At 43.9% G+C, this 22,828-nt stretch overlaps 3 protein-coding genes across 4 annotated transcripts; 1 reads left to right on the top strand and 2 right to left on the bottom strand.

Annotated features, from left to right (window-relative positions):
- Nucleotides 1–14,340: 14,340 nt before the first annotated feature.
- Nucleotides 14,341–15,674, bottom strand: LOC135503115 (DNA-directed RNA polymerase III subunit RPC10). Its single transcript, XM_064796461.1, has 3 exons — nt 15,494–15,674; nt 15,227–15,314; nt 14,341–14,993 (listed from the first exon to the last, which is right to left on the bottom strand). The coding sequence occupies exons 1-3, from the start codon at nt 15,602–15,604 to the stop codon at nt 14,866–14,868; spliced, it is 327 nt and encodes a 108-aa protein (XP_064652531.1). The 5' UTR covers nt 15,605–15,674; the 3' UTR covers nt 14,341–14,865.
- Nucleotides 15,675–15,793: 119 nt separating this feature from the next.
- LOC135503198 (U11/U12 small nuclear ribonucleoprotein 25 kDa protein-like) lies at nt 15,794–17,909 on the top strand. Its single transcript, XM_064796645.1, has 5 exons — nt 15,794–15,920; nt 16,167–16,409; nt 16,597–16,720; nt 16,913–17,018; nt 17,161–17,909. The coding sequence occupies exons 2-5, from the start codon at nt 16,185–16,187 to the stop codon at nt 17,291–17,293; spliced, it is 588 nt and encodes a 195-aa protein (XP_064652715.1). The 5' UTR covers nt 15,794–15,920; nt 16,167–16,184; the 3' UTR covers nt 17,294–17,909.
- On the bottom strand, nt 17,909–22,828 carry LOC135503196 (tubulin-specific chaperone cofactor E-like protein). Of its 2 annotated transcripts, XM_064796643.1 has the most exons (8): nt 22,550–22,828; nt 21,647–21,838; nt 21,158–21,375; nt 20,148–20,871; nt 19,808–19,866; nt 19,579–19,715; nt 18,902–19,070; nt 17,909–18,765 (listed from the first exon to the last, which is right to left on the bottom strand). In XM_064796643.1, exons 1-8 carry the CDS (start codon nt 22,757–22,759, stop codon nt 18,576–18,578), a joined length of 1,899 nt encoding a protein of 632 aa, XP_064652713.1. In that variant the 5' UTR covers nt 22,760–22,828; the 3' UTR covers nt 17,909–18,575. The 2 variants fall into 2 exon arrangements, with proteins under 2 accessions (XP_064652713.1, XP_064652714.1); XM_064796644.1 differs by lacking the exons at nt 17,909–18,765; nt 18,902–19,070 and adding an exon at nt 19,083–19,210.

Below are 22,828 nucleotides of genomic sequence, written 5' to 3'. Positions count from 1 at the left end.
TCCTTATCTTGTTATCTAATCATCCATGTACAGATGTCAAAATGTTCATTATTATCCTTATCATACCCCACACCCAAACTTTTCAAACTAAAAACGGCACGTTTTATCAGGTAGGGCCAACCGGTACGGCAGTGGCGTGCGTCTTTTTCATTGAAACGGGGGCGAGTTATTCCATGAACCCTAAACATGGTGCTGAGTGTCAATTTTGTACGTTTGGGTTGGAGACAGTATTTCGAACTGGTTATATCGTCATATCACAGATTACTATAGGTCCGCGGTTAAAATGTGAGTGGATCCGAGAGTGTTAGCTTATCTCTCGAACTTTGCGAGGCCAACAGTGACACCCTTAGTGATGGACGGCTATAGTTCCTTTATTTATTCATAAACAGAACGTTTTGAGCTTTTTCAATTTACATAATACGATTATACATTTAGCTGTGGAGTGCGCTCGTACACCCCAGGCGCAGTGAACCGGCCTCGTCCTGTCGCCTGTCACCCTGTAGGAAAGCACCTCTACTGTCATGGTGATTGCCCCTTCGCGACGGAGATTGTTCCCGTCACTCCCGGTCGGCATTCCACTACATTCTCACTGCAGACGTGGACGTGCTCCGTTTCCGTGGCTTCTTCGTAAAAAACTCGACCAGGGCCTGATGGACACTCTTCTTATTCTTAGGAGTCGACAGAAGTTGCGGGGTAAGCATAGAAACAGACGACCGGGGAGAGTTGCACACGGTTGAGTTGGACTTCTTGATTATGCCGTGACCCCCTCTGTTTGCTGAGCGGGAGCTCAGTGACTCTGACCCTGCTGACCTCGAATTTCAAAAACTTTTAAAAAGGGCCATTCAAACGTTAAATCAATTGCAAAGATAATATTTTATATCACTGAGGTATATAGATGCGATATGTTGAGAAAAATCTGTACAACTATCGAAATATACGATTACTTGGATCTATTTCGGTCAATCACTCTGCCACCTGCGCGACCTTGTCACAATTGTGGCGCGCTCGTTTGCATATCGCCTATAAGAGGCAAATAAAACCTTCATATCAGCATGACGGCCTTGACAGCTCAGTGCTAAGGGTGAATGACTGTGGATTGGCTGGTCACGGGTTCGACTCTCGGTGAATCTGCCGTAGTTTTTCTCTTTTTTTCTTCTTCCTTATTTTGTTATCTTATCATCCATTCAGTTTTATCTTTTTTTTGCTTCTTCCTTATCTTGTTATCTAATCATCCATGTACAGATGTCAAAATGTTCATTATTATCCTTATCATACCCCGCACCCAAACTTTTCAAACTAAAAACGGCAGGTTTTATCAGGTAGGGCCAACCGGTACGGCAGTGGCGTGCGTCTTTTTCATTGAAACGGGGGCGAGTTATTCCATGAACACTAAACATGGTGCTGAGTGTCAATTTTGTACGTTTGGGTTGGAGACAGTATTTCGAACTGGTTATATCGTCATATCACAGATTACTATAGGTCCGCGGTTAAAATGTGAGTGGATCCGAGAGTGTTAGCTTATCTCACGAACTTTGCGAGGCCAACAGTGACATCGTTAGTGATGGACGGCTATAGTTCCTTTATTTATTCATAAACAGAACGTTTTGAGCTTTTTCAATTTACAGAATACGATTGTACATTTAGCTGTGGAGTGCGCTCGTACACCCCGGGCGCAGTGAACCGGCCTCGTCCTGTCGCCTGTCACCCTGTAGGAAAGCACCTCTACTGTCATGGTGATTGCCCCTTCGCGACGGAGATTGTTCCCGTCACTCCCGGTCGGCATTCCACTACATTCTCACTGCAGACGTGGACGTGCTCCGTTTCCGTGGCTTCTTCGTAAAAAACTCGACCAGGGCCTGATGGACACTCTTCTTATTCTTAGGAGTCGACAGAAGTTGCGGGGTAAGCATAGAAACAGACGGCCGGGGAGAGTTGCACACGGTTGAGTTGGACTTCTTGATTATGCCGTGACCCCCTCTGTTTGCTGAGCGGGAGCTCAGTGACTCTGACCCTGCTGACCTCGAATTTCAAAAACTTTTAAAAAGGGCCATTCAAACGTTAAATCAATTGCAAAGATAATATTTTATATCACTGAGGTATATAGATGCGATATGTTGAGAAAAATCTGTACAACTATCGAAATATACGATTACTTGGATCTATTTCGGTCAATCACTCTGCCACCTGCGCGACCTTGTCACAATTGTGGCGCGCTCGTTTGCATATCGCCTATAAGATGCAAATAAAACCTTCATATCAGCATGACGGCCTTGACAGCTCAGTGCTAAGGGTGAATGACTGTGGATTGGCTGGTCACGGGTTCGACTCTCGGTGAATCTGCCGTAGTTTTTCTCTTTTTTTCTTCTTCTTCCTTATCTGGTTATCTAATTATCCATTCAGTTTTATCTTTTTTTTGCTTCTTCCTTATCTTGTTATCTAATCATCCATGTACAGATGTCAAAATGTTCATTATTATCCTTATCATACCGCGCACCCAAACTTTTCAAACTAAAAACGGCACGTTTTATCAGGTAGGGCCAACCGGTACGGCAGTGGCGTGCGTCTTTTTCATTGAAACGGGGGCGAGTTATTCCATGAACACTAAACATGGTGCTGACTGTCAATTTTGTACGTTTGGGTTGGAGACAGTATTTCGAACTGGTTATATCGTCATATCACAGATTACTATAGGTCCGCGGTTAAAATGTGAGTGGATCCGAGAGTGTTAGCTTATCTCTCGAACTTTGCGAGGCCAACAGTGACACCCTTAGTGATGGACGGCTATAGTTCCTTTATTTATTCATAAACAGAACGTTTTGAGCTTTTTCAATTTACAGAATACGATTATACATTTAGCTGTGGAGTGCGCTCGTACACCCCAGGCGCAGTGAACCGGCCTCGTCCTGTCGCCTGTCACCCTGTAGGAAAGCACCTCTACTGTCATGGTGATTGCCCCTTCGCGACGGAGATTGTTCCCGTCACTCCCGGTCGGCATTCCACTACATTCTCACTGCAGACGTGGACGTGCTCCGTTTCCGTGGCTTCTTCGCGGTAAAAAACTCGACCAGGGCCTGATGGACACTCTTCTTATTCTTAGGAGTCGACAGAAGTTGCGGGGTAAGCATAGAAACAGACGACCGGGGAGAGTTGCACACGGTTGAGTTGGACTTCTTGATTATGCCGTGACCCCCTCTGTTTGCTGAGCGGGAGCTCAGTGACTCTGACCCTGCTGACCTCGAATTTCAAAAACTTTTAAAAAGGGCCATTCAAACGTTAAATCAATTGCAAAGATAATATTTTATATCACTGAGGTATATAGATGCGATATGTTGAGAAAAATCTGTACAACTATCGAAATATACGATTACTTGGATCTATTTCGGTCAATCACTCTGCCACCTGCGCGACCTTGTCACAATTGTGGCGCGCTCGTTTGCATATCGCCTATAAGATGCAAATAAAACCTTCATATCAGCATGACGGCCTTGACAGCTCAGTGCTAAGGGTGAATGACTGTGGATTGGCTGGTCACGGGTTCGACTCTCGGTGAATCTGCCGTAGTTTTTCTCTTTTTTTCTTCTTCCTTATCTGGTTATCTAATCATCCATTCAGTTTTATCTTTTTTTGCTTCTTCCTTATCTTGTTATCTAATCATCCATGTACAGATGTCAAAATGTTCATTATTATCCTTATCATACCCCACACCCAAACTTTTCAAACTAAAAACGGCACGTTTTATCAGGTAGGGCCAACCGGTACGGCAGTGGCGTGCGTCTTTTTCATTGAAACGGGGGCGAGTTATTCCATGAACACTAAACATGGTGCTGACTGTCAATTTTGTACGTTTGGGTTGGAGACAGTATTTCGAACTGGTTATATCGTCATATCACAGATTACTATAGGTCCGCGGTTAAAATGTGAGTGGATCCGAGAGTGTTAGCTTATCTCTCGAACTTTGCGAGGCCAACAGTGACACCCTTAGTGATGGACGGTTATAGTTCCTTTATTTATTCATAAACAGAACGTTTTGAGCTTTTTCAATTTACAGAATACGATTATACATTTAGCTGTGGAGTGCGCTCGTACACCCCAGGCGCAGTGAACCGGCCTCGTCCTGTCGCCTGTCACCCTGTAGGAAAGCACCTCTACTGTCATGGTGATTGCCCCTTCGCGACGGAGATTGTTCCCGTCACTCCCGGTCGGCATTCCACTACATTCTCACTGCAGACGTGGACGTGCTCCGTTTCCGTGGCTTCTTCGTAAAAAAATCGACCAGGGCCTGATGGACACTCTTCTTATTCTTAGGAGTCGACAGAAGTTGCGGGGTAAGCATAGAAACAGACGACCGGGGAGAGTTGCACACGGTTGAGTTGGACTTCTTGATTATGCCGTGACCCCCTCTGTTTGCTGAGCGGGAGCTCAGTGACTCTGACCCTGCTGACCTCGAATTTCAAAAACTTTTAAAAAGGGCCATTCAAACGTTAAATCAATTGCAAAGATAATATTTTATATCACTGAGGTATATAGATGCGATATGTTGAGAAAAATCTGTACAACTATCGAAATATACGATTACTTGGATCTATTTCGGTCAATCACTCTGCCACCTGCGCGACCTTGTCACAATTGTGGCGCGCTCGTTTGCATATCGCCTATAAGAGGCAAATAAAACCTTCATATCAGCATGACGGCCTTGACAGCTCAGTGCTAAGGGTGAATGACTGTGGATTGGCTGGTCACGGGTTCGACTCTCGGTGAATCTGCCGTAGTTTTTCTCTTTTTTTCTTCTTCCTTATCTGGTTATCTAATCATCCATTCAGTTTTATCTTTTTTTGCTTCTTCCTTATCTTGTTATCTAATCATCCATGTACAGATGTCAAAATGTTCATTATTATCCTTATCATACCCCACACCCAAACTTTTCAAACTAAAAACGGCACGTTTTATCAGGTAGGGCCAACCGGTACGGCAGTGGCGTGCGTCTTTTTCATTGAAACGGGGGCGAGTTATTCCATGAACACTAAACATGGTGCTGACTGTCAATTTTGTACGTTTGGGTTGGAGACAGTATTTCGAACTGGTTATATCGTCATATCACAGATTACTATAGGTCCGCGGTTAAAATGTGAGTGGATCCGAGAGTGTTAGCTTATCTCTCGAACTTTGCGAGGCCAACAGTGACACCCTTAGTGATGGACGGCTATAGTTCCTTTATTTATTCATAAACAGAACGTTTTGAGCTTTTTCAATTTACAGAATACGATTATACATTTAGCTGTGGAGTGCGCTCGTACACCCCAGGCGCAGTGAACCGGCCTCGTCCTGTCGCCTGTCACCCTGTAGGAAAGCACCTCTACTGTCATGGTGATTGCCCCTTCGCGACGGAGATTGTTCCCGTCACTCCCGGTCGGCATTCCACTACATTCTCACTGCAGACGTGGACGTGCTCCGTTTCCGTGGCTTCTTCGTAAAAAACTCGACCAGGGCCTGATGGACACTCTTCTTATTCTTAGGAGTCGACAGAAGTTGCGGGGTAAGCATAGAAACAGACGACCGGGGAGAGTTGCACACGGTTGAGTTGGACTTCTTGATTATGCCGTGACCCCCTCTGTTTGCTGAGCGGGAGCTCAGTGACTCTGACCCTGCTGACCTCGAATTTCAAAAACTTTTAAAAAGGGCCATTCAAACGTTAAATCAATTGCAAAGATAATATTTTATATCACTGAGGTATATAGATGCGATATGTTGAGAAAAATCTGTACAACTATCGAAATATACGATTACTTGGATCTATTTCGGTCAATCACTCTGCCACCTGCGCGACCTTGTCACAATTGTGGCGCGCTCGTTTGCATATCGCCTATAAGAGGCAAATAAAACCTTCATATCAGCATGACGGCCTTGACAGCTCAGTGCTAAGGGTGAATGACTGTGGATTGGCTGGTCACGGGTTCGACTCTCGGTGAATCTGTCGTAGTTTTTCTCTTTTTTTCTTCTTCCTTATCTGGTTATCTAATCATCCATTCAGTTTTATCTTTTTTTGCTTCTTCCTTATCTTGTTATCTAATCATCCATGTACAGATGTCAACATGTTCATTATTATCCTTATCATACCCCACACCCAAACTTTTCAAACTAAAAACGGCACGTTTTATCAGGTAGGGCCAACCGGTACGGCAGTGGCGTGCGTCTTTTTCATTGAAACGGGGGCGAGTTATTCCATGAACACTAAACATGGTGCTGACTGTCAATTTTGTACGTTTGGGTTGGAGACAGTATTTCGAACTGGTTATATCGTCATATCACAGATTACTATAGGTCCGCGGTTAAAATGTGAGTGGATCCGAGAGTGTTAGCTTATCTCTCGAACTTTGCGAGGCCAACAGTGACACCCTTAGTGATGGACGGCTATAGTTCCTTTATTTATTCATAAACAGAACGTTTTGAGCTTTTTCAATTTACAGAATACGATTATACATTTAGCTGTGGAGTGCGCTCGTACACCCCAGGCGCAGTGAACCGGCCTCGTCCTGTCGCCTGTCACCCTGTAGGAAAGCACCTCTACTGTCATGGTGATTGCCCCTTCGCGACGGAGATTGTTCCCGTCATTCCCGGTCGGCATTCCACTACATTCTCACTGCAGACGTGGACGTGCTCCGTTTCCGTGGCTTCTTCGTAAAAAACTCGACCAGGGCCTAATGGACACTCTTCTTATTCTTAGGAGTCGACAGAAGTTGCGGGGTAAGCATAGAAACAGACGGCCGGGGAGAGTTGCACACGGTTGAGTTGGACTTCTTGATTATGCCGTGACCCCCTCTGTTTGCTGAGCGGGAGCTCAGTGACTCTGACCCTGCTGACCTCGAATTTCAAAAACTTTTAAAAAGGGCCATTCAAACGTTAAATCAATTGCAAAGATAATATTTTATATCACTGAGGTATATAGATGCGATATGTTGAGAAAAATCTGTACAACTATCGAAATATACGATTACTTGGATCTATTTCGGTCAATCACTCTGCCACCTGCGCGACCTTGTCACAATTGTGGCGCGCTCGTTTGCATATCGCCTATAAGAGGCAAATAAAACCTTCATATCAGCATGACGGCCTTGACAGCTCAGTGCTAAGGGTGAATGACTGTGGATTGGCTGGTCACGGGTTCGACTCTCGGTGAATCTACCGTAGTTTTTCTCTTTTTTTCTTCTTCCTTATCTGGTTATCTAATCATCCATTCAGTTTTATCTTTTTTTTGCTTCTTCCTTATCTTGTTATCTAATCATCCATGTACAGATGTCAAAATGTTCATTATTATCCTTATCATACCCCACACCCAAACTTTTCAAACTAAAAACGGCACGTTTTATCAGGTAGGGCCAACCGGTACGGCAGTGGCGTGCGTCTTTTTCATTGAAACGGGGGCGAGTTATTCCATGAACCCTAAACATGGTGCTGAGTGTCAATTTTGTACGTTTGGGTTGGAGACAGTATTTCGAACTGGTTATATCGTCATATCACAGATTACTATAGGTCCGCGGTTAAAATGTGAGTGGATCCGAGAGTGTTAGCTTATCTCACGAACTTTGCGAGGCCAACAGTGACATCGTTAGTGATGGACGGCTATAGTTCCTTTATTTATTCATAAACAGAACGTTTTGAGCTTTTTCAATTTACAGAATACGATTGTACATTTAGCTGTGGAGTGCGCTCGTACACCCCGGGCGCAGTGAACCGGCCTCGTCCTGTCGCCTGTCGCCCTGTAGGAAAGCACCTCTAGTGTCATGGTGATTGCCCCTTCGCGACGGAGATTTTTCCCGTCACTCCCGGCCGGCATTCCACTACATTCTCATTGCAGACGTGAACGTGCTCCGTTTCCGTGGCTTCTTCGTAAAAAACTCGACCAGGGCCTGATGGACACTCTTCTTATTCTTAGGAGTCGACAGAAGTTGCGGGGTAAGCATAGAAACAGACGGCCGGGGAGAGTTGCACACGGTTGAGTTGGACTTCTTGATTATGCTGCGGCCCCCTCTGTTTGCTGAGCGGGAGCTCTGACTGCGGCGAACAGGTTTTATGGGCGATGGGTGTCTGCAATGTAAACCGAAAGTGTCATCTACAAGTCGGTCAGATCAGGAAATTTTGATAAACTCCCTGGTAGGATGTTGTTAGAAAAAGGTCGTATAAGTGAATTACACTCCGGACGCAGTGGACCGGCCTGGAAAGACAATCAGGAAGACGAAATGGACTTCAGAGTCTAAGTAAGTAATCGCACCACAACAATGAACGCAACGCAAAAATCTAATGTGACAGTTTCGTGTTGCGCCTCTTTTTCATACACAAACCTGTAATCCTCGACCGCTTTCAGTATCTTCTGCTTTGCCTCTGCAAAAATCATTTCCCTGTCAGTGGAGGTGACATCACTGATGGAGCCGTGATCTGTAGATTCCGGCGCGGTGTCGTCTGCTCGGCGTTCCTCAACGCAGTCGGGGCAGTCGTCACCTGAATCTGAAAGTAACATAGCCATGACGAAGTCAAACCGACGTCGACCAGAAAGTGAACTCGGCACAACCATGGGTAAAAAGAGGGGACGATGTATGGAAAGGGAGGACATCTTTGCATCTTCCGCGCAATTATTTAACTTTCCAAAGGTAAACTAAAGCTGTTGGATTCCACATGAACCAATGAATTAGTTGATTTATTAAATTCACATGAAGTTTTTAGAGGCAGATGAGGTTTCGTAAGGGAAGGAGCGAACAAACTTGTGATTCTGGTCAGGCTTCTAGCCTCGCATTGCGCACCTCGATACGGCAAAGGCTGCCGAGAAGAGGTGATGTCACGCGATATCAAGCTATATTCCACTGTGTGCGCAAGCATATGGAGTTGCAATGGGCCATCATTTGGCTCTGATTTCATCTCATGACAAGTTTCACACTGGACAGGCCAACTTACCACATTTATGGCCGTCATCACTGTAGTCATCAAATTCTTCCTCATCGCTATAATCATTGAATACAATGTCACTGCCGGAGGAATTTCTATCATCATCCTCGTCGTCATCGTCGTTTTCAACGACGTCGTCATCATCCTCGTCGTCATCGTCGTCATCATCGTCACTACTTTCAGCGCCAGGCGTCCCCATAGTCATCTGGTTGTTTTCGCCAATCATGACAGGCCCTTTGCCGGCGATATTGACTAGCTTGCCGTAATACTAGAAACGAAGGGCAATGGTCACTGAATCAGCTCAATATGTAGACTTAGGACAACTAGGGTCGACATATAACATACAGTTGACAGTCTGCTGAAGAAGAAGAAGACGAAGAGGCAGTTCTTACCTGATAAACTTGATAAATAACTTGCTGTGGTTGACAGTTCTGGTGTTGACGAACAGACTTCTGACGAATGGACGGCCCGCTTTGAATCCCAATGCTGTGTCGTCTGCAAAGCGGCGCTTTGCTTGAGGGAGCTCGACGGATTATCTGGACAAGTAAAACAAAAGTCAAGTTCCAAGGTATGTGCAGACAGATGGTTACATTGCTAAAAAAACACAGTGGCCTTATTTCTAATCCGAGATATCCTCGGTAAAAGTCCAGATCAAAAACTAATCGTTTACTTACAAGTGACCTGCTTGTGTTGGACAAATTTGAACCCGTGCGCTTTCTAAATCCCTCTTCGCTGAAGTTTGAACTCCTTCTTGTTGTAGACGGACCAATGAGACTGGCCTCTGGGAGACGGTTTTGTTCTTGATTGCTGGTGCCAGATGTGGGAGACCCCACACCCGTGGTCGTGGAGATGCCTCCTTGCCCGATACTGGCGGTAGCGACCTGCGCCGTCTCCGGATGAAACAAGGAATTTTCGTTTGACTCCGACAAGTTGCACTGATCTTCATCTCGTTTCGGATGATCTGTCTTCAGGCAGCCATTGGCGTGGTTACCCATTTGAACATTAGGGAACATAGTCTGTGAGGAGTTGGTGCGTCCGGACACATCCGTCTTTGGCAAAACACATAGGTCTTGGTCGGTCGGACTGGTGACAACGTTTTGCTTTTCTCCAATATCCCTGAAGGCCTCTGGCTGAGGCTTCGCTGACGCGCTCTGCAAAGACGATGGGCGGATCTCCATATTGGGACTGTGTTTGCTCACCGTATCCTTCAAAACGCAAACGGGGCCCGAGCTTGAATTCTTAAGCAGCTGTTTGCCTTCCAAGCTCTCAACCTGCTGTAGAGTTTGTGAGGGCGCGCGTGATCCAACTCCTTTTTCATGCATTGAGGACACGATTTCATCTGTCTTTACGCGAGGAGTTGGGCGAAGGAAATCGTTCGCCATAACCTGCTTCTTCTGCAAGGAATCGCTCTCGGGGTTGCTTTTTAGAATCGGGCAGGAACCCGAAAAACTATCTCTTTTCAAGGACGGATTTTCGTCCCGGTCTCGTAGTAAACGGAACGATCCTGTCTTTGCGTCTCGTTTCAGTGACTTATTCGTTTTCAATCCCCCAGGGAGCCGGAAAGAGCTGCTCTTCCCGTTGCGCAGCAGTATTGGGCTGCCCTCGACATTTTTCAACGAACTTTTGAAGATGCCTTTTTTGCCCGACGCCTTATTGTCCATGTCCAAGGTCGGGCTAAGGCCTGCTTCTGCGCCAACACCACCATCAGTGCAATCGAGACCTCCAATGGCTAATTTTGGTGAACCATTGGGTGGTGTCCTGATTGTGTCTTCAGGGTGCTCCGGAATCAACTTCAAAGACCCACCCTCCTTATCCTTTTTCATCGAAGCATTCTTCTTATTTCGATTGAACCGAAAAGATCCCAAACCGATTCTCCTTTTTTTCACATGAGGAGTGGTAGAGCCGTCTGTAACGTCCGTGTCAACGTCATGAACTTTACCGTCAGCACCATTAATCTTTTTGCTGGAATCACAACTGCCGCTGTCTTCGTCGTCTATTTTTGTGCCCTCTGCATAGCGAACCGATTTCTTTGTTTTCCTTGATCTACTTCTGGTCGGGTATTCCCCAGGCTCTCGATTCTTCACCAGGACAGAACCCCCTCGCTTCCCCCTCATAATGCTAAACGACCCCTTATCCCGTAACTTTTTAGACCCCTCTCCATCCTTTACCAAACGAAATGACGCCCCGACCGTCCCACCCCGATTTCTTGAGAGACCGCCCCCGAAGTTTCCCTCCGCATTATGTCTTTGCAAAAGCTTCGTGCTTTTTCGAGAAAGTTTGAAAGTCCCTGGATGTGATGCGTCCTTCTTTATAAAGACAATCCCCTCCCCTCCTGTAGGGTCGTCTGGGTCGTCTGGGTCGTCATGTAGATCATCTGTTGTTGTGGTTGACGTAGATGTAGAGGTGGACGTAGTAGTTGTTGTTGCCATGGTTGTCCCCTGCGGCGACGTCTGGTCACATGACCCGGTCGAGTCATGTTTCTGAGCTTCCCTGTTCAACCATTCTGAAACGTATGGAAAAACCTTTTTTCAATTATACTTTCCTGGTTACTCTAAGATTAGACAGGACCTTTTCACAAAGGGCCTCATTTTCAGATCGACGTTTATGCTAGCTTGAATGATTGAGGTCATTGCAACTAAACTCGCTATTATGGCGGCTCTTGATAATGATATGTTATACATGTATATATCGGTTACGGGAACGAATGATTGCAGAGAGGGTAATGTGATGACATGTACAGTCACACGTGATCCACTTTTATTCAACGCGGGTCATTCGCAGCTGACGTCATCACAATAAACCACGAGGCTTTTGAGATAATGTAACTCCTTCGAGATGATGGCTTCATGAAACAGGATAATCTACCTCTTGTCTGGTTAATTCGGTAGAAGAAGTAGGAGAATGCGATCACCCTGAAGAAGACCTGCAGGACCCAGAACAGTTCGAAAAACACGGTGGCCCAGAAGGACAGGTAGACCAGGAGCAGCGTCACTGAAAAACACGAACGTTGTAATTATGCGGTCAGTCATGAACGCTCGTGTGGTGTTATGATTTACAACTTATACCGAGACGCCTACGGACCACCATCCTCGTAAACCGTGGGGTTTTCATTATACTCCGCTTCTCGATGTTGAACGTATGCATGACGTAGGATACAAAGATCCATGAATCTTAGGACGACGGACAGCGGCGCCGGACCGGTGTAATGTTTCTGAGTGGTTGCGAGTCTGTGTTTCCCCTCATCGTTTGGGAATGCTAAAAGATAGATTGACAAGTCGCTTTTATGTTTATCCAGCTGAAAGGTCATTGACTTTCTAGCTGTCTATTGAAGCATCGGGACAACCAAAACCGTTACACCGGGCTCCTTTTCCATACTAGTCCCCTTCCGTTCGATCATCTGCAAAACAATTAGGTTTATTTGCCCTTGTTGGGGCCTATCGGCTGTTTTCTTGGGGGTCGTTTAATATATCGATTTGTCCTTTGGTAAGACAGTAGAACAATGGGAATATGAAACCGGAGACGATCAGATGTGACTCTGGTGTCTAAAAGGGGTCAAACTCGCCAAAAAAGTTCACGGAAAGTTTAGAAGACGCCTTGGGGACTAAAATGCCCCTTTTAACAATAATTTTGACACCTCGGAAAAACTAAAGGGTTACATTCAGACCGATACAAGCGCTTGTTTAGACATATACAATGTATTTTCCAGTATATATTTGCTGAAAGGCCTAATGCAAAGGCAATATGACGCAACGCTTGGAATGTAACCAAGGTTCACGACCCGCTTTAACTTTTATGGACGCTGATATAAAAATACGCAAAAGCGAGCAATTTCTGAGCACGCTATTTCACCCTATCTTGAGCTGGGTGATAATACAATGTGTGTTATTTACCCAATGTGTATAGTTTTTCATGTTTTTGCCTTTTTCATCTCTTCTAAAACGTGGTAACATAATGCCATCTGGTTGTGCCGTTGTGGTTGACCCAAAGTTGAGCTTGAAAACTCTCGTGTGATGAAGATGCGAAGCCATCTTTGGTCAGTTTAACCTAACAGCTCGTTTATCATCAGTGACCAATCGCTGGTTGTGGGTCTCGAACCTATTTTTATGGGCTAGAAAAAGGCGCGGCCCAGACGCCAAGCGCAATCGACAAACGACGTATCAGGCGATTTGATTCCAGCGCACATCTTGATATACAAGGCCCAAACATCCCAGCTTGTTTGGGCAGTATGAGGGTAAGCGAACTTTAGTTTGTCCTCAGTATTAATTGACTCACCGCTGACGAAGACCTCCCATTCCGCCTGTTTGTCCAGGCCGTCCTTCGCCACTCTCTCCCGGATCTCTCGCAGACGATCAAACGCACTCATGAAGGAGCGAAATCGTACAAAATCTCAAACAGCCAAACAAGAAAAGGACTAAACATATTTGCAACTAGTAAAACTAGCGAAACCGCAAATAGATTTCGAACATAACATATTTGAAGCTTGTAAATTCTAAAACAAATTTGCAACTTGTAACTGATTGCGAATTTAGGTCCTTGTTTGCTGTTAAACAGTCCTGTCGTATGCTCAGCTCGAAAATGGCGGAGAAAACTTGTATATATATGATTTTGCAACATGTTGGCCTTTTCCTGACCTCAGATGACTCGCTTCGCTTGTATTTTCGCTTGGTTTCCAATTGTGCGAAAAATATATAACATTGACGCAATCCGAGTTGCGTCTAAGATTGCGTCACCTCGAGGTCAGGTGAACTGGGGTGACGAGGGAAATAAGCCTACGGAATTCCTGTCTCGTGCGAGGTCGTAATTTCTGGCAATATCCGAGTTATTCAGTACGGATGGAGACCTTCGCTGATATTGTCAGAGTAGCAGAAAGCGTTTCAAGACTGATGCAAAATGGGGTTCTCTTCTTCATATTGTCCCAGGTAATGCCCTCCCTCTTTTAGCAATGCTGTTGGCCCCAGTTGTTATGCACACTAGTTCAGGATCACAACCGGTTCTCAAACCAAAATAGAGACACACCACAGGACACACCATAACCAGTGCAAATGCCAGGGTTGTCTCAATCAGGTCACACGCCATGTACAGGACGTGTCACAACCACTTTAGGCACAGAGGATGGGTTATAGACCCCAGGTAGCAGTCACAACCAGTTCAGATATCAGGGGCGAATCAAAACCGAGTCAGACACAAGGATCTATCACAACCAGTTCAGCCTCAAGGGACGCTTTGTTTCACAACCAGCTTAGGGTCCAGGGATCAGTCACAACCAGTTCAAAGCAGGGACTAGTCACAAGCAATGCAGACACAAGCATGTGTCCAATCAGTGGACGTGCGTGTCACAGTCAGCTAGTGGGTTTGCAGATATAATCATGTCTCTTGCAAATCGACCTCGGTGAATAACGAAAGCAATGAACTATATGAAAGATTTATTTACAATGTATACAACGCCATTCTCACATTCAATAGACCATCACATTGTCTTCAAGTTCACCTCACTCTGAGCATCAGAGCTCCAGACTTCACCTCTGGTACTAGCAATGAGTATCTCAGTACAACCAGGCCTCCACTCAGTTGGCAAATAGTGACAACTGGTTGATAATTTTAATCCCATCAAAGACATACATAGAACTCTCATTGAACAGTAGACATAGTCACAACCACAAAGTCAGTTTTTTCATGACACAATCAATATATCTTTTGGTTTGAAACAGAAACAAACCAATCTGTATCTTGTACGCTCCTTGATCAATCCAAAGACGAGGGGTTATTGAACAGTAGACATAGTCACAACCACAGAGGCAGTTTTTTCATGACACAATCAGTGTATCTTTTGGTTTGAAACAGAAACAAACCAATCTGTATCTTGTATGCTCCTTGATCAATCCAAAGACGAGGGGTTTTCCTCTGTCAATGTCTTCATGTCTCAACATTTTCTCAGTCCCTCCATCTATGTCCACAATCCATTTTGCAACACTTGTAGAACGTTGTCATTGGTTCGTCAGCTGAGCGTGTTTGAATCTGCATGAAGAAGGCTCGGGGATGGCGGCACTTTGGACAAGTTTCTGAAATGTCGAAAATAAAATCAGCGTGAACAAAACAACAGAATTGACGAATGATACAGGGTTGGATATTTTCTCATTGTTCCCTTATGGATTTTTTAGATTGATTTCAATGCCAGCTTTGTCCAGATCTCATTTGATCTGTTCTGTCAATGCAAGTTGGGGGTTGGTCTTTTGGTCTCCGTCTGATTCTCATGGGTTCAGCCCTTGCGTAACAGGCCAAATTGTTTCCTCACCTTCTGTTGAATCAACATTTTCCCATGCGGCAGCTCCACCTAGGACGTCATCGACTTCTTTCAATTTGGGATATTTACGATTGGAAATCTGAAGTGAAAGAAGATACATTTCTTTTCAAACAAATGCCATCACGTTCTTCTAACCTGTTTTGATTGAGCATTCAATGCTTTACTGTACTTTACTGGCAAGTTGATCGTGCAGGAAACCCAACCAAACCTTTTTTGGGACACCCTTTGCTTGAATGAGTCTGATGAAACTGCACGCACCTTTCGCGTCACGTTGTGAACATACGGACAGGTATTGCAAGCAAACCTGTAGCACTTGGTTCCCTCTTCAACAATCAACACGTTGGCGCAAACTGGACAAAAAGTAAGCATCCTGAACTATGAAAATCAATAAAATAAGAGAGCAACTTTTTATGAAAAATTCATGATTTTTGTTCATCCGCGTTTCGTATTCCACATTGGCCGTGGTGGTATTGTCTTCGGCAGCATGAACTGCACAAACTGAATCCCGGCAAATTTGGAATTTGTCCACCAACGTTTACTTATTACCCAGTGGTGTAAATAAAAATAAAAATGTAGAAAGGCAATGCAAATTTTAACCATCTAAAACCATCGACATACTAAAGTAACAAAAGTGTAGTCGCGAAGAAAATGTGCATTTTCAATTGATTATAAGTTGTTGAAAGTTGTGAGTACAATTTCGTTGTCCTTCTGGCTGTAGTTCGTCGAAAAGAAGCCGCCGAACTTTCATCAGAATTCCACCAAACAATATACAGGATGTCACAAAAATGATGCAAAATGCGATTTTCTTTACATCTCAATAGCTGTTATATTGCTGCACTCCTTCAACGATCGGCTGCACATATGCGTGACCCTGCACACTGCATGCAAGAGCCTCTTGTCTCCACTACTCATTTGATGTCGTCTGTTGCAGGTCAAGTTCAAGGTGGCAATGGATACGACACTTGCTGCCCCAGCCCAGGGTGGAGACCATGAGGAACAACTTCGTCCAGGTACTCCAAGTGATGAACCAGCCCATGGGGAAGACACCAACCCAGGACAAGGCGGAGATCAGACAGTGCCTCAGCCACCCAGTGATGGGGAGCTAGTCGATGAAGGGTTGTTCCATAAGGATGCAATGACCAAACTTCAAAATGGTCTCTCAAAAATAATCGAGGTTAGAAGTGCGAAATTTTGTGTTCTAACAAGAATCATGACAGAAGAATTGTATTAAGTTGGCTTTTACTGTATAATAGTTCAATTCATCAGGAATCCGATAAGAACCCCCCCCAGCGCCACTTCCAAAGCAATGATGTGGTCTTAATGTTGCCAGACTGTTCCTGAATGTCTTCTCCTTTCCTCAGGAAGATCCGTTGCTCTGTGATTTACCCAAACAGATCACCGCGGAGGAGATCAAGTCCAAGATAGCCCTTGAATACGGCCAAGCCATGACGGTCAATGTCAAGAAAGCTGACGATGATGTAATGCGTAAGTAAAGGGAATTATAGACATGAAATGATTCTGTACAATGATGTAGAATTCTTCTGCGGGGGCTGCTCATGACTTCTGCCATGGCATACTTAGCCAGTCATCATCATCATTTCAAAGGTCCACCCAAAATAATCCATACTGCACATTGAAAAAACTTATGCTAAAAAGTCGATATTTCATCTCTTGCAGCGGTTGTTGTGATGTTGGGAGCAACCGTCCATGATCTAAAGAATGCCATCCAGAGATACGTCATCCTCAAACTCGAGAGGAACAACATCAAGAAGTCAATGAATTGGTGAGATTATTATTAGCAAGTGGCTTGTGTTGTCAGATCACATTGATTTTACTTTTGATGAGCATGACCAGATGCAGAAAAAGAGTTTTGATACTGTCTTCAAAAAGTTTGAAACTTTCACACCCTAATTTTTTCTCTTCAGGACTTATGTTTGGCGGACTTATGGACTTCAGTTTGGTCTTGAGAAGTTAGAAAATGATAACAAACCTATTAAAGAATATGGGATAAACAATAGAGATGAAGTAACATTCATTCGGAAACTGCAGACCAAATGACAGAAGTCATGACACCCAAAGAATCTGAACGGGATATCGTATTGGTCAAGCCGAGCTGGAAGTGAATGAATGGATTTCAAAACGAAACTTGTTCATGGGGATTTGTCAGTGTCTGGATGAACGAACTCATTCTTAGAGTGGGACTCGGTGCCGATTGTAGCATGGTCACATTTTGCCCACTTGTCCTTGGGTTTGCCTGGAGTGTCCCCAAGGGTGTCTCCAATGGCAGGATCTATTTTTGGTGGTAAAGCGAGAATGTTGTGATGCACATGAATCTGGCCATCATACTTAAAGGCCCTTTGCCAGGAATGCAGCTCCGAATGAGCTAGGGACGTTCTTTTTGAAAGCTCCTGTTTTACCAGTTGTTCTGGTTGGTCAAGGGTGTGTGATCAGCCTTGGTGATCAATAAAACTGCAGGCTCAGAACTGTTGATGACTGCAATCCTGTCTGAAGATGAAGAACTTTGGCAGTGATTCAAAAAGGGACAAAGTGTTATTGTTTACATGGCTATGATAATATATTATGTCCTCATAATTTACATTTTGCCTACATTATTTTATACAATGATTGATTCATGAATAACATGCATTATTTCTAAAAAACATTTCTGCACCAAAACCTTTTGGGACAACATAGTGTAGTTTGAACACCCAATTCCCCCCCCCCCCCCCGTCATCATAAAAAGTAGTACTTCATGTACAGTACATATTAGTACGGGACCTAGCCGTCTCAAATTCAGATATCTACATATGTATATTTTGTCCCCTAGCCTAAACTGACACAACATTGTTATTTAGAGATCAATCAAATGCAAGATTTAGCAACATTTTACAGCTGGAGTTTTTACAGACTATGAACACCTATCACCTAAATGCTCTAAAAACTGGTTCACCCTGTGTGTATACGGCTTTATGCATTCAAACGACTCAGTTAAGCTGTTGACACCAGTTAGCCACTCTGGACTGGCAGTCAACTGTTCAGTCCCACTTGAATAAATGTTAATAACAGCACCTTCATGTCAAAGTTAGCAGCTCAGAAAAAATATGGTGGGAAGACACTCACGACACAGAAACCAAAACACAAAATATTCTTAAAACAACAACCACTATATATTGATTTATGACTTTATCCCAAACCATTATTCCTATGATCCGAAACTGTCTTAATCCACTGCTTATGCAGAATGGCGGCATTGCAGGTAAGATACATGTTTTTTCTGCAAATGGTACTCCTAATGCAGAGGTGCCTGAAAAATATTTACTATATTTTGGTCCTTTTCGTCTCATCGCTTGGATGTTTCGTTACTTCTCTTAATCTTTGGGCGGGTTGGGATGCTTTCATCAACGTGAATCTCATCCCCATCCATGAAATCAAATCGGCTCATAGGTAGCGAGTCGAGGCGTAATTCCTCCACGTCTGGGTCCAGATTCTTATGGCCCTCGCCACAGGGGTAGTGCAAGATTCTAAAAGACCTGAAAACAGATAAAAGAAGGGTAAACGATATTTAATTCATCTTGAGATTCTTGACTGGTCCCCGTGATCAGACAGAACAAGTTTAGGATACCACAATTACATGGTCGTCCGATGTTTTCGTGTACGTGTACTCACCCTACGGGTAGAGACAGCTTCTTTGAAATGAACCTCCTTAGTATCCCGATTGGCTCCACCACATGTATACTCTCCTCACACATCTTGATGCCTTTATAGACGATCGTCATCCTAGCCCACTCCTGGAATCCAAACCCTATATCCACTTCTTTCAAGGGCTTTAGTCTACCTGGAAAGAGGGATTCAAGTTTTAGTCAGAGAAATTTTGAGCACATTTGAATAGCAAAATTAGCATGTAGGCCTACCCCATCCTTTCCCATTCCTGAAATCCAAACGGTATGTCCACTTCAATTTGGGACATCAGTTAACCTGAAAACGGGAAAGAAGTTTATTTGTTTTAGCAAAAATTCGTAGGAGCATAGATACTGCTTGGTCAGATATTTGCTATGCCTGGACATTGGAGTCCTTCCTAGTGATTTCGGCTCTGTCCTCAGTCGTCTTTGGTTTGGCTTCTCTGTCCTGGGTCTACCCTGCTTGCTGAGATTGCCTCGTGGGCTCCACCTGTCTGCACTCCCATGACTTTGGTTCTTCTGGTTTCCTTGCAGTTCTCTTCTTCAAGATGGATCGTACCCCCATTGCCGGGTCCCATCATTTCATTATGGTCAGTTAATACTTGTGTGTCCTATTTTCTAGAAAACAATTCGATATCACTTTTTTGTGCCCCATCGTGTGCTTACCATGTTTGTCAACTAGTTCAGCATATCGCTCAGTTTTATGTTTCATTTTGGCAAAATAGCGCAGGAAGTGTCTTTCTGATTTGTCTCGTTCGCTCTCCGTCACCTCACTTCCATTAAGACTGGTGATCTTTGGTAAACTGGAAAATAACAACCAGAATTAGTCTAGGCGCAATCGAAACATCTCAGTATACTTCGAAATACATGTATCTCCAAACGAATTCTGACTTACCTTGCTAGAAAGAGCTTCCTTCTCTCTTCCATAGGGACATGGCAGAGCAAAGACACGTCCTGAAACAATGTGAAAAGAAGACAAATTAGATTTCATAGGCAAATTCACATTCACAGATCTTACCACTGCCACTGCTTTCAGTTCAGAGTCGTAGCAACTTTTTAGTTACCACCACTTCTATTAGACATTCTATCACATTTAGCAACTCCTAGTCTGGGTTATAACTGCCTGCAGTGATGCAGATTAAAACTTGACTCAGCTGAACTATCAAAGTTTTGAGAACTTTTAAGAGCAGTAGCTTTTAGTGAGCGTTGAAAACGAAGTTGTTTGTACTTCTCACCTTGACTCTGAGCTGTTGTAACTTTGGGAACTTTGCCAACGCCTCCAGATCATTCCATTTACTGAGCAGAGTCTCACTCACACACAGAACCCTCAGTTCCGAAAACGGAACATCACTCATCCTCACTTGGTTATGGTTGTTACTGTTATGTGACTGATCACAATTTACGTCAGTTTGTTGATTTTCTCGGTCAGTTTTGAAGTTCCCATTTTGATGTGAATTTGACCCCTGGTCACCTGCATTCTCGAGGTTGCTTCTTTCAGGGCCTTGACCTCCAGCTTGACCTTCACAGGGGTCAAGATCATTCTTGTCCTGATCATTATCCAACATTCTCCCTATGACCTTCAACATGACATCCTCAACAAAACTATTGCATTGTTCTGTTATATTCGAATCGTCCAAATCATCAAAACTTTGTTCCGCATTATCTTCTTCATTCTGAATAGTGTCATTATCACCGTCAGAATCGTCAAAATTCAACTCAATATCTCTGATCTCATTCTCGATGCTACTGACAGAACTCTCAGAGATACTTCGACCATTTCTGTTTTCAATATCCGTTTCAAGGTCGCCTTTAGAGGGTCCTGGACCCTGATTGGTTGATTCTGTGTCACCTGAACGCTCGGAGTCGGATTCGCGGTAGAATATCTCAAGAAGGGGATTCCCTGATAAGATAAGGGAGGAAAGCTTTGGCAGAGAACGAAGCTTCCAAACTTCTTCCCATCTGAAAGAACAAACGCTCCAATATAAATATTGTCACATGAAGCAGAGGAAGCTTATCAGTCATTACATCTGTTTGATTCTTTCAAAGTTGGAAAACTGATTTTCCAGGATGATTCAGCACATTTGATTGTCATTAGCCATTACCCTTTGGGTCATACTCCTTATCCAACAAAAAAGCACTGGGATAACATTTATGACCCGGACAATAATGGTAATAGCCACATTTTGACTGAGTCATAGGTCAAGAAAATTGGGTCATCAATATTTTATGACCACATCATACAAACCTTGTTATGCGGTTCTCATTCAAACGAAGACATTCCAAGTTCCTTAGAACACCAAGTCGTTCTTTTGACAATTTGCTGTACCCGTTTTTACAGACGTGAAGCTCCTTCAGGTGGGGCATGAACTGAGCAAGTCTAGTCACATCATCCCAAGCTAGTCCTGTGTTGTTCAGCACCAGGTTCTCAATGCTTGGTAGATCTTCCTTCCAATGTTTTAGAACCTTGAAACAGAAAAATATTTACCAGAGTATTAGTATCAAATCTGTCTCGCTTCCTTGATATCCACAGTCTACCGGCCAACACTGCACAACCATTTTATTTTTATTCTAATCTTTGGTAGACATCTGAAATCAATGGCATTAATCTACTGTAAACTCAGTCAGGAGCCATCCCAATTTTCAAAGTGGCAGAAAAATAAGATAGCCCCGATCTATTTTACAGTAATTGTTCAATTACAAAGGAACAATTAGAGTCCTGAGTCATTTTACAAACCTCTGTATCTTTGAATGGGTTCCTCGCAAGATTCACAAACTTCAGGTGACGAAGTTCCAATAGTATTGGTAGGATTTCCTCCCAGCTTTCAATGAGGTTGCTTGCAAGATCGAGATCAACGACATTTGGGCAGAGAGAGACGAGGCCACCAGCGGGAATTCCGGCGTGGGAGATAAAACCTCTGTCGAGAACCTTCAAGAATACAATGGAAGAAAAGTGAGATTTGAATCATGGGAGATATCATCGAGTGTAATAATCTAATACAGCAACCACCTGCATGCTAACATAATATTGTACCTTTAGTTTAGATAGGTTGTAGTGTAGGCTACCCAATATGCCCATCCACCCAGTCTACCTGCATGTGTTAGGAACAGGTGGGGCAATTATTGAGCATGTTACAATATGGAAATCAATGATAATGATGTTGTTATCTCACTTGGCCCACATGCCACATCATACATTTTTGTGCGACACATTGGACCCCTTTTGGATAATGGGACTAAGAAAGAAATCGTAGACCATGGACTTACAAAATGGACCATGGGTTATAACAATCGGACTGATAATGGGCTAACGTTGGCGTAATGCCAATCTTATCTCTGTTGGACAGATTCAACCTTTTTCATGGAAGACGACTGCTGAATTGCGTTGAAACATTAGGGAAAATCAATAGGGGCATGGTCATTGTGGATTGTTTACATCTATCAGCTGTTCTCTCCTTATGTTAATTCATTATGATATATGCCAAATATCATGGACCAATCTGCAGTCAGAACTGAAAGAAAAATCTGAAAATAAACAAAGGCTTCAAGGTCAAATGAGAGGCAACAGGTGCTAAAGTACAATACACAGAGAAGTTATTTCAAAGGATAGTGATCTCTTTGACAGGTCTGAGAGTCTTACCACATTTGTAAGGAAGCCTAGCTCAGCTCCCCCCTCTTTGTTTCTTGGTGGTCCATGAAGCACGATTTGAATGGAGAAGCCATCAGTGTCCCAGTTTTCCTCTGTGCAATATTTTTCCTTCAGAGCCTCTGTGAACGAACGTCTGCGTTTGTTGCAGGGTTTATTTGGTACATCAAACCTTTTAGAAGACGTGGCCACTGCCTGATCCATCGTTCACAGAATAATGGCCAAAGTATTCGGATTTCAACACATCAAAAACATAATCAGTTCTGGCCCTGA

The sequence above is a fragment of the Lineus longissimus genome, chromosome 19, assembly GCF_910592395.1.
Source record: "Lineus longissimus chromosome 19, tnLinLong1.2, whole genome shotgun sequence".
NCBI classification, from domain to species: Eukaryota; Metazoa; Nemertea; class Pilidiophora; order Heteronemertea; family Lineidae; genus Lineus; species Lineus longissimus.
Note: the sequence above shows the minus strand (reverse complement) of the source record. Positions and strands in the feature narration are given on the sequence as shown.